This window comes from Strix aluco, chromosome W (genome assembly GCF_031877795.1).
Source record: "Strix aluco isolate bStrAlu1 chromosome W, bStrAlu1.hap1, whole genome shotgun sequence".
Lineage (NCBI taxonomy): Eukaryota > Metazoa > Chordata > Aves > Strigiformes > Strigidae > Strix > Strix aluco.
In genome coordinates this window covers 45011893-45023996 of record NC_133970.1, presented here as the reverse complement: position 1 = coordinate 45023996, position 12104 = coordinate 45011893, and the positions used below count along the sequence as shown (strand labels likewise).

General features: G+C 40.9%; 1 protein-coding gene across 1 annotated transcript in view; it reads left to right on the top strand.

Annotated features, from left to right (window-relative positions):
* The window catches only part of LOC141917583 (prolactin receptor-like), a 29653-nt gene extending 18262 nt beyond the window's left edge, over nucleotides 1-11391 (top strand). Inside the window, exons 3-9 of the mRNA XM_074810906.1 lie at nucleotides 3951-4083; nucleotides 5515-5684; nucleotides 6876-7042; nucleotides 8048-8192; nucleotides 8667-8766; nucleotides 9691-9760; nucleotides 10366-11391. Of these exons, the coding sequence (XP_074667007.1) occupies nucleotides 3951-4083; nucleotides 5515-5684; nucleotides 6876-7042; nucleotides 8048-8192; nucleotides 8667-8766; nucleotides 9691-9760; nucleotides 10366-11391 (1811 nt within the window). The remainder of the gene's footprint in view (nucleotides 1-3950; nucleotides 4084-5514; nucleotides 5685-6875; nucleotides 7043-8047; nucleotides 8193-8666; nucleotides 8767-9690; nucleotides 9761-10365) is intronic.
* The last annotated feature ends 713 nt before the right edge of the window (nucleotides 11392-12104 follow it).

The following is a 12104-nucleotide window of genomic DNA, read 5'->3' as shown; positions in this document are numbered from 1 at the left end:
TTTGATACCCGGGAAGCTGATGGAGCAGCTCATCCTGAGTACCATCTTACAACACATGCGGGACAACCAGGGGATCAGGCCCAGTCAGCATGGGTTTATGAAAGGCAGGTCCTGCTTGACAAACCTGATCTCCTTCTACGACAAAGTAACCTACTTATTGGATGAGGGAAAGGCTGTGGATGTAGTTTACCTTGACTTTAGCAAGGCCTTTGACACCGTTTCCCACAACATTCTCCTGGTAAAACTGGCTGCTCGAGGCTTAGATGATCGCACGCTTTGCTGGGTAAAAAACTGGCTGGATGGCCGGGCCCAAAGAGTTGTGGTGAACGGAGTTAAATCCGGTTGGAGGCCGGTCACGAGTGGTGTCCCCCAGGGCTCGGTTTTGGGGCCACTCCTGTTCAACATCTTTATTGATGATCTAGACGAGGGGATCGAATGCACCCTCAGTAAGTTTGCAGACGACACCAAGCTGGGTGGGAGTGTTGATCTGCTCGAGGTTAGGGAGGCTCTGCAGAGAGATCTGGACAGGCTGGAGCGATGGGCCAAGGCCAACTGTATGAAGTTCAATAAGGCCAAATGCCGGGTGCTGCACTTGGGCCATAACAACCCCCAGCAGCGCTACAGGCTTGGGGAGGAGTGGCTGGAGAGCTGCCAGTCAGAGAGGGACCTGGGGGGGTTGATTGACAGCCGGCTGAACATGAGCCAGCAGTGTGCCCAGGTGGCCAAGAAGGCCAATGGCATCCTGGCTTGCATCAGAAATAGCGTGGCCAGCAGAGACAGGGAAGTGATCTTACCCCTGTACTCGGCACTGGTGAGGCCGCCCCTTGATGACTGTGTTCAGTTTTGGGCCCCTCACTCCAAAAAGGCCATTGAATGACTCGAGCGTGTCCAGAGAAGGGCAACGAAGCTGATGAAGGGTCTTGAGCACAGGTCGTATGAGGAGCGGCTGAGGGAACTGGGGTTGTTTAGTCTGGAGAAGAGGAGGCTGAGGGGAGACCTCATCGCCCTCTACAACTACTTGAAAGGAGGTTGCAGAGAGCTGGGGATGAGTCTCTTTAACCAAGTAACAAGCAATAGGACAAGAGGGCAGGGCCTCAAGTTGCGTCAGGGAAGGTTTAGACTAGATGTCAGGAAATATTTCTTTACAGAACGGGTTATTAGGCAGTGGAATGGATTGCCCAGGGAGGTGGTGGAATCCCCATCCCTGGAGGTGTTTAAGATTAGGGTCGATATAGCGCTGAGAGATATGGTGTAGATGGGAACTGGCAGTGGTAGGTTAATGGTTGGACTAGATGATCTTCAAGGTCCTTTCCAACCTAGTTGATTCTGTGATTCTGTGATTCTGTGATTCTCGGCTAGCGATCCCAATGAAAACCAAGATCCTGAAACCGCAATCCCAGAAGCGAGGGAGAAGCCCCTCCTTCCCTGCCCGACCCTCCTTTATATACTGAGCATGATGTTACATGATATGGAATATTCCATTGGCCAATTTGGGTCCGGTGCTTTGGCTCTGCTCCCTCCCAGCTTCTTGTACACCTGTGCATGGGCAGGACATGGGGAGTTGGAGAGTCCTTGATCTCTTAGCAACAACTGAAAACATCAGTGTGTTATCAGCATTCTTCTCATACCAAATCCCATACTGAATCCAAAACACAGCACTAGTCTAGCTACTAAGAAGAAAAATTAACTCTATCCCAGCCAAAACCAGGACAATAACTTTTTGCTCCTGTCCCTCTATTTAAAAATCATGTTGATTTCTTCTGTAACTCAAGATACCAGGTACTTACACAAGATACTTGTGTAAGAGTCATTCATTTGTTCACTAGTAACTGGACCGAAAGCATTGCCAAATCTAACAGAGCATAACAGTGCAGCTACTATCACATGGAAATAGTTGTCTGTGTTCTGTTGGTTTTGAGTCAACACATTAAATATGGATGACTTCATATCTTGTCAAACACTTTAAACAGATTGTCTCAATTCTTCTTCTGTCACTATTTGTATTATCCATTATTTGACATGGACATTGCTGAAGTACTGTTAATAGAAAAATAATTTTTAAATGTCCTGTTTTCAGATCTGCCTTAGGCAATTAGAAATTTGGAAAATAAATGTTGCAACTCTAAATAGTAGAAAATATATATATTATTAATGAAATAAGACCATATTTTGCCACAAATACATAACTGCAAAAGTTTCAATCACATTGTCATGGTTTGAGCCCAGAGGAAAACTGAGCACCATGCAGCCTCTCACTCACCCATTTTGCCTCAGGAATGGGGAGGAGAAAATAAAGTAAAAGGCTCAGGAATCAAAATAAGGATGAGGGATGACTCACCCATTATAGTCGTGGGCAAAAGACAGACTCCATAGGGGAAGAAAAAGAACATCAATTTAATTCAGACACGAACAACAATAACACTTAACAGACAGAGTAGGACAGTGAGAAGCATTACCACATCTTAAAAACACCTTCCCCCCATACCTCCCTTCTTCCAGGGCTCAGCTTTGCTCCTGATTTCTCTACCTCTTCCCCGAGTGGCGCAGGGGGCAGAGAATGGGGGGTTGCGGTCAGTCCCGCCGCTCCTTCCTCCTCAAGGGGAGGACTCCTCTCATTCTTCCCCTGCTCCAGCATGGTTTCCCTCCCATGGGAGATGGTCCTCCATGAACTTTCTCCGACGTGAATCCTTCCCACAGGCTGCAGCTGTTCCTGAGCTGCTCCGGCATGGATCTATCCTGCATATTGCAGTCCTCCCAGCACCAAACTACAACAGTGGAGGCTTCTTCCCACAGAGTCCTGGCCTTCTTCAGGTGCACCCACCTGCTCCAGTGTAGAGTCCTCCACAGGCTGCAGGTGGACATCTGCTCCACCAGTGACCTCCATGGGTGGCGGGGGGGGTGGCCTTGACATCTCACCATGGGCTGCAGGGGAGTCTCTGCTCTGGCGCACCTCCCCCCCTTCCTCCTCCTTTCTTCCACTGACCTTGGTTTTTACATAGGTGTCCTCTTCGCAACTCCTCCTCACAACTCCAACTCCTCCCAGATTCCCCTTCTTAAATACGTTATCACAGAGGTGCAGCCACCATCGCTAATTAGCTCAGCCTTGGCCAGAGGCAGGTCCGACTTGGAGCCAGGGAGCTTCGAGAAGCTTCTCACAGGGGCCACCGCTGTAGCCTCCTCCCCTGGTACCAAAAACCCCTGCCACACACACAAACCCAGCACACACATCAAGATTTTGACTAGCATTATCCTATTCAAAATTTAAGCATTTTCCTCTGCCCTATTCTAAGTGCTTTGCCTGAGTCTATAACAACTTCATCAAGAATCCAAATAATTATAAATTGCTTGGCAGCAATCAGGTAAGTAGCGTGAGTACTGAGCATGACGTCACTGTAGAAGGAAATATGAGAGCTGCTTCTTTTTATTTTAGGAGTCAGCTCAGTAAAGGTACTTCAGAAGAGAATTACTGGCAAGGACATAAACAAATGGGTAAACACCTACGTTCCTCTTAAATTTTTCCTGTGAAAGCCAAAAAAATGACAGCATATTTTTTAAATAATAAGAAGCATCTTAAAACACATTTTGGAAGAACAAGTGGTTTATATAGAAAATAGATTGAATAGCTGAGTGTGTTTTAAATCATTTTACAGAGCCTGCTATGACAGTATTTGAGCACCCCTTATCATATTTGGGGGCAGAGAAAAGCTATAGACAGGGAACCAACGCATAGTTCCTCAGCACAGCTGCAGTGACAAAGGATTTTGAATCCAGGTCAAAGTAGCAGGCTGCTGTCCTAATCACTTCCTTTTTCTATGGTAATATGAAGCAAAATTTTCTTTCCTTGTAGAAAAAAAATATTTTCCTGTGCCCTGCTTGACATTGTTTTATAAATTCAGGGTTGACCTAATGCATTAGGCTTACTAATTAGTTCATTTCTTTATCTCTTGCAGGAGAGTCACCTCCTGAAAAGCCTACAATAATAAAATGTCGTTCTCCAGAAAAGGAAACATTTACTTGTTGGTGGAAACCTGGTTCAGATGGAGGACATCCTACTAACTACACTTTGCTTTACAGCAAAGAAGGGTAATAAGCTATGTGTAATTATTCAGTGTTTTATCGGAAGGGCCTGGAAAATCAAGTCTGATTGGTTTTGCATTTAGGAGATGTTGTTTTCCATAGAACATGCTTTTGTGCAAGTGACATATTCTGGAATAGCACTAGCAGCAACATATTTAAGGTTGAAAGAGGATCTCTTTATAATGTCAGGTTTTTCAAATTTCTGTGAATTCTTCTGGCATGGGTAGACTGTCTTGAAAGTTGCCATGGCACAGCAACCACATAATAGTGTTTGCAGTACAAATGCACAGCTCCCTGGCCACACAGCCCCAGAAATAAAGCTTTCCAAAATGACCAGATATTAAATAATGCTTATTTTGCACAAATATTTATAGGCCATGAATGCCTCATGGCTTCTGCAGTAATCTCAGTCCTGGAACTTAGTTCAAGTGCCAAACATTAATTTTAAAGGGGTAGTCAATACTTTGTTTGGGTCCTGTGAACTATTTTTGGTTCACCTATGTTCCAGGTTTGGCTGGGGTAGAGTTAATTTGCACAAGAAGCTGGGAGGGGGCATAGCCAGGACAGCTGACCTGAACTAGCCAAGGGGATATTCGATACCATATGACATCATGCTCAGTATATAACTGGGGGAGCTGGGGGAGCGGTGGGGAGGGATCACACTCGAAACATGCTGGGCATCGGGTTCTGGGTGGTGGGCAATTGCACTGTGCATCACTTGCTTTGTATATTCTTTTATTAGTATCAATGTTATTATTATTTTTTCTCTCCTTGTGTTGTCCTATTAAACTGTCCTTATCTCAACCCACAATTTTTTTTACTTTTTTCTTCTGATTCTCCTCCCCGTCCCACCCGGGGGGGACACTGAGTAAGCAGCTGGGTGGTGCTTAGTTGCCAGTTGGGCCTAAACCATGACAACTCAGCACTGCTCAGCCTTGCACTGACCTAACTGGATGCTAAACTCTGTACTTGTCAGCTGAGAGCCAGGTCTTAGTGGAAAAAGACAGGTACTGGTCCAGCCAGACAGGGCAGAGTGTGAGGTCCACATCCACACCTTTCTCTTGTTATTCTGCATCTCAGAGGAATCTGGAAACAAGTACTACATACTCACCATCAAGTTTCTCTCCTATCCATGCTCACTTTGGGAAGCTTGGGAATGGATTTGGAGGACAGATACAAATTAGATTTTTTTTGAGGAACAGGTGACATAAGACCAAAATAGATTCTGAAAGCATATTAATGTAATATGCAGAATTAATGTAAAAGTGTGAAATGAACATTGGAAATACTCAGTTTTTAATAGATGGGTTAGAAGACTTCAGCAATCACTTCCACTGGCTCTCTGGAACCTGTGAGAGCTATGCAGTGGACAATGGCATTCAGAAAAGTAAGAAAGAGCCTGATCCAGCCTTAACCTAATCACTGTGATTCTTTCAGAGAACAAGAAGTTTATGAATGTCCAGATTACAGAACTGCAGGTCCCAATTCATGCTACTTCAATAAAAAATACACCTCTTTCTGGATCATATACAATATTACTGTGAGGGCAACTAATGAAATGGGAAGTAACATCTCTGATCCTCATTATGTGGATGTGACTTACATAGGTAAGAGATAAAAAGTATTTTCTGTGGAACCAAATAATTCAAAATTATGGGTTTTGACACAAGAATTTTAATTCCAGCTCTTCTCATATATAGTATTATATCCAAGTTAAAAACATGTAAGAACAAATAAGATCTTATCAATATTCATCCCTTCAGTGTTTTATTTTCAAAGCCTAAAACGCTAAAACTTTAAAAGCTTTAAAACTGCATTCAGATAACCATTTATTGGGTTTCCATATTTCTTTCAGTCAAGCCCTAAGAAACACCATCCAGCTAAAATCCTTTTCCACTCTATCAGCAATTGAGACTAAATTGATCTTTTAACTAATAATGCTTACATTTGATTACCTAAAAGTAGTTTCCAGACCCAAGAGAATCTGAATCAGTGCTTTTTATAGCAGTGTACTGATAATCTCTTTTCTCAGACTTTTTCCAGAGAGTGACTGTGGACAAGTATTTAGGGTTTTGTCTAAGGGAATGGAACATTATATCCAATAACCATTTTGTTATCAAGGATGTGGCTGCCAGGAGCCTGGCAACTGGAAAAGGGCTTCTGGGGAAAAGGCTTTACATTTTACCTCCATGCCCTGGCTACTTACTTGATGAAGCTTTTCATCAGACAGTGGTAGACTACATGCATGATATGCAGAAGCTCTACCTCTGAAGTGAGGCAGCTGCAAGCCTGACTGGCGGAAACCTGTGCTTCATTTTGTTTTATTTTTGAAATATAGACAGGGCTTTAATATAATGTCCCTACATATGCATGCAGGGATTATGCTCTTGTGTTTTCTGAATGTAAAAGATGGGGGAGGGAAGTTTTATTAGCAAGATCTCTGTTTTCAGAATTCCTATATGTATATGCCAACTTTGATATTATGGTAAAACACAACTTTCATAACACAGCATTAAAGATGTTAACTTTGAAACATAGTTGTAGGGAAGAGCAACAATAAATGATAATGTAAGAAAAAATTATTTCTGGTAAATCTCAATATGAACTCAACATATTTACTGTTCTTCAGTTTCTTCAAATTCATAAATCCATGCTTACTTCATCAGGAAATCCTTGATCCCTGTATTCCAGCACCAGTTCTAAGTTACTAGACACAATGGAGGTGGCAACTCACCACTCACACCTTTTTATATTTCCTCCTAAGATGCAGTTTATTGTTAGTTCCCTTATTTTAACAGTACAGCCAGATCCTCCTGTGAATATAACCCTAGAATTAAAAAAGCCAATAAATAGAAAACCATATCTGGTCTTGACATGGTCTCCACCCCCGCTGGCTGATGTCAGATCTGGATGGCTTACCCTTGAATATGAGTTGCGACTAAAGCCTGAAGGAGAGGAATGGGAGGTAAGGATGCTGCAAGTTTTTGCTATATGATGTTTTCTGATCAGTTAGATTTTGTCAGCTAGATCCCATGCCTGAATGTAATGAAGTAGGCACACTTGCATAGGTCATCCTTTTTCAAAAGCAGTGCTTGTGTGATCTATGATTTCCTACTGAGAAGACTGGTATCTATCTCAGATGCTGTTGTGTGATAGCAGGTGATAAAGTACTTATTTTTAATTGTATCCATTATATATTAATCATATTTGCATTACAGTTTAAATTGTTAGTTCTCATTTAGTCAGGTTTCTTTTGTGATAATTTGTTCTTAACCACAAACACTTCTTTGGTAACAGAAAGCTCAGTAACATTATGTAAAATCATTTACATTTGTACAAATAACCATTAAGTGATAGTTGTCATGGCCACATAATAATAATAATTTTCTATACCCCAGATCTGAAACTCAAACAACTGGGTGACAAATTAAAGACTCCAGCTATTGGTATTTGGCTGCATCCCCTTCTTGTCTGCTAATACTTCCCAGCCATCTCTGCATCTTCTCCTTCTTTCCCCCTGTCACTGCACTTCCCAGCCCCCTGGCCATTGCAAGATCCACTTTTTACTGCCCTGTGCAGCTCCACCAACTCCACATTCCTTCTTTTCTTTCTGCATTTTCTTCCACCATCTCTGTTTCTTGCCTCCTTCTCCTCCTCTCACCATTGCACTTCCCACCATTACCACAGTTCCTCCCTATTTGCCATATGCTCATGATGTGTTTTTTTTAGTAATTTAATTTTCACAGTATACCAGGGCCAGATCTCATTCCCACTGAATTATGTTAGAAAGCTGAACTATAGAAATAAAATAAATGTACCATTATTCCATGCCTGCATAACAATTATTATGAATCTATCCAGATTTGTTCTATACTCACAACTTGGTTATCAAGACTTAAACCTAGCTGTGATTTTCATAGAAAAAAGTCTTAATTTTATATGCATTTTATGATTTTTATTTCATTTCCAGGCTATTTTTATTGGACAGCAAACACAATATAAAATGTTTAGTTTAAATCCAGGAAAGAAGTATGTTGTACAGATTCACTGCAAACCAGATCACCATGGATCATGGAGTGAATGGAGCTCAGAAAAGTATATTCAGATCCCTAATGGTGAGTTGCCAGACATCCCTTCAGTAATTGTTATTACACGGAAGTTCATGTAATACTTTTGCTAGTTGTTTGTGGCACCTGTGCGGATTGACATCCCATAGCTTCCCTAGGACAGGTAAGAAAATCATTGCTAAGGTAACTGAATTCTTAGCTTCCCTGCACCATACTCAGTTAGCTTTCCCCTTCATTACTTTTCAGAGATAAGAATGTGAATCAATTTCCTTACTTAAACCACGTCCTTTCTGTTTATTGCCTCATTTGTTCTCATTGGTAATTTTTAATTAAAAGAATACTGGTAACTGCATTAAAACTGCTACATAGACAAGAAAGAGTGCCTTCAGACAGTAACAGCTCTTCATTACTCTTTATCTGGAATGAATTTTAAATAATGAATTTTTTAAAATTCTCTTTTTTTTCATGCTGACTATGCATATGCCAAATGTGTGTCCTTAAATAATTCTGTTTGTTTCCTAGACTTCAGACTAAAAGATATGATTGTGTGGATCATCATGGGTGTCTTGTCATCTCTTACATGTTTAATCATGAGCTGTACAATGGTTTTGAAAGGGTACAGGTAAGTCACCAATTTCACAATTGTATGGAGTTGAAAATCTCAGCAAACTTTTCAAAAATAGGCTTCTAACATTTGATTTAATTTCCTATAGGTTTTGTGTTCTCTTATAAACTATAAGTTACAGGTATTTGACTTTAAATTCACAACTGATAAAGACATATTTCTGTTCTTTAGGGAAACCAGGCTAAATTCTCAATTGATAAAGACATGTCTCTATTAGATCTGACCATCCTGGTCCAGCAAACATCATTTGGAGTATCCCTGATTCTGTAGAAGACATGCCTTTTGGGTTTGGCCTAATTTCCTGAAGGAAACAAGGTTATATTATGAGGTTGTCTTTCTGCCCACCTGTCTGTCAATTACCCAAATAATTTATTAATTCACTGGCTAATTTCAGTCAAATCTGAAAGAGAAAGGTGTCGCAAAGATTATCACTTTTCTACAAGTCTTGCAAAAAATACTGGCTGAGTAGAGGAAAGAGATAGAAACTGTTGTTGAAAAAGTCATCAGAAGTCATTCATCATAAATCCTGTTTAGTAGCAAACTGGCAGTCAAGTATGTACATACAGGCCCACTAGTCCTCCTGAACTGTGCCCCACAGCTGTTTCTTGGCTAGTAATGAAGTTACAGTGATATCAGAGAACTGGAGGTTAAGGGACAAAGGACAATAAAAGGACATTAGCATTGTTACTTTTCCAGTTGAATAACTTTTGTACTGTTCTCTTTCTTATAAATACATCTAAGGATAACTGGATTTATAAAATACCTGGCTTGAGAGGTAGACAGGAAACAGAGGTCCAACAGGGAGGTATCAGATATGGGAGAAGTGTTTAAAATGTCAGTCACATTCTGAGGAAATGGGAGAACAAATAGAGAGATAGAGCCTGTACTTATACTTTCTGTGTTTGTTCTTTTTTTTATTAGAATGATAGCCTTTATCCTACCGCCTGTTCCAGGACCGAAGATAAAAGGCATAGATACACATCTGTTAGAGGTGAATACCACTGATAACAACCAAAGAATTCACCATTACTTTTCCAAATTATATACTAGCAAAACCAATTACCATAATAAAGTATAAACCAACTTCAATTAATTTAATCAGTGATGAAAATAAGCAACACTTTCAGGTTGATCATGTGGAAGGTATGTGTCCGACAGGGTCTTGCCTTGTGGTATTTGAGAACAGGGTTCATAACCACAACTGTTCCCTGGGACACCACAAGAGCCTGTGTGATCTTCCTAGTAGTTCTTACAGAAGTTGCTCTCCACAGTCTCTTGCCATGCTGAGGAGACAGGACATGACTGCTCTACCATTCTCCTCCATTTCCTTCTTGCTAAACCCATGAGACCCTTACCTGCCAGAAGCTCCCTAGTCCTCCCATTTTAGAAACATGAATTCTGGGATTGTTTGTCCCCAATAGGGAGCTCGAGAAATGTTCTTCTGTTCTTCCACTATTTTTTGCAGCAGTAGAAATTCAGTTTAGGTCTAGTGATATAGCTATTAAAGTATTTGCATATTAAATAAGTAGATTGTTCCAATCAGATAAACCCTAAGGTTAACAGTGAAAAAACATATCTTATTTATTTTGCCCTTAGACAGGAAAATCTGAAGAATTATTGAGTGCTCTTGGTTGCCATGGTTTCCCTCCAACATCAGACTATGAGGAACTACTGATAGAATATCTGAAAGTAGAGGACAGTGAGGATCAGCAACTCATGCCAAGCCATGACAACAGTCATCCCAGTAAAAATGCAAAAATGACACCCAAGGAAACAGACAGTGACTCAGGACGAGGGAGCTGTGATAGTCCTTCTCTGCTTTCTGAGAAGTGCAGAGAGTCCCGCCCACTTCCATCAACACTTCAAACACAAGATGTAAGAGATGTTCAAGCAAATAAAGGAGGAAAAAGTAGTTGGGAAACTCAGTGTATAGCCTCAGAACAGAAAACACTCCTTTTTAACAGTGAGAGTAAAAAATCGTCCACATGGCCTGCAGCTCAGTTACCTAATAATCAGCTTCCTATGTTTGCCTACCACAGTACCGTAGATGCATATAAGATAACATGGAGTACCACAAATGTGAACATTGCACCAGTTTTGGTGGGAAATGAAGAAAAGCATCAGTCACAGTATTCTATCACTGAAACTGTCCATGACAACATGGAAAAGCAAAGAGAGATGGAGAATTTGCATTACAAAACTGAACAAACCACAGCGCAGGTCAAACAAAACATACCTAATGACGAGTCACCTTTTCTGAATCCTAAATTAATGCATTATGTAGAAGTTCACAAAGTCAGACAAGATGAGGAGCCAGCAGTAATACTGAAACATAAAGAAAACAGTGGAAAGACTGAAAAATACACTGTTCCAGGAACCAGCAAAGAATATATCAAGGTCTCAACAGTTGTGGACCATAATAGTCTAGTATTAATGCCACATTCATGCATCCAGCACACATCTGTGTCTCAAGAACCTGCAAAGGAAACGTCTCGGAACATTCAGCAAGGTCATGCTGAGAAAAACATGAGCTACTGTCTGACAGCTCCAAGCAAGTACAGAAGAGAGACCAGTGGATCAGAGTACATGGACCCATCTTCCTTTATGCCCTCCTTTAAATAACTAAAAATTTGATCACTCTTCATCAGGTAATGATACAGAATTAGTCAAATACAATCAGTATAATGCTAAGATTTGTGGTTTACGATTATGCTGCTGCATCATAGTTGTAGCTTGCACCTTTTCCTAGCTGACAAGTCCGTGATTTACATATTGAATTTGTTAGTAGTTATGTACAGTAAAACAAAACCACATAGCAAATAGTTCCTTAAAAGAGCCTAGCCTCCTATGTGTATTATACAGGGAATAAAATAAACTGTGGATTGAGGTAATAATCATGGAAGTAAACCTTGGCTCATTAACATCTATACAGGCAATGTACTGCTCACTTCTAAAGGTTGATCAGAGCAGTCTAGATGCTCTGCTGAATGTGTGGGGAGGTATCTTAGGTTCTTAATTCAGCCACTTAATTTAACACTTGAAGATGTGAAGTGGCTCCAGAGAGCAGCCAAGGACAATTTCACTGTAGCATTTGTAGTATATCTTACAGATTTTCTCGAGATGTTAAAAGTACTGCAAGAAACTATCAAGTTATCAGTCAAAAATTGAATGTTTTGCAGGGCAACAATTTGTGTGTATGCATGTATGTAAGCTAATAACATACTCTTTCTCACAGTGCTTCATTTACACTTTAGTTTTCTGACTGAATCTAACAAAGCTGATCCGGATCAGACAGTCTCTCTTCACACAGATGGCCATATCTGAGCCAAGCAGTT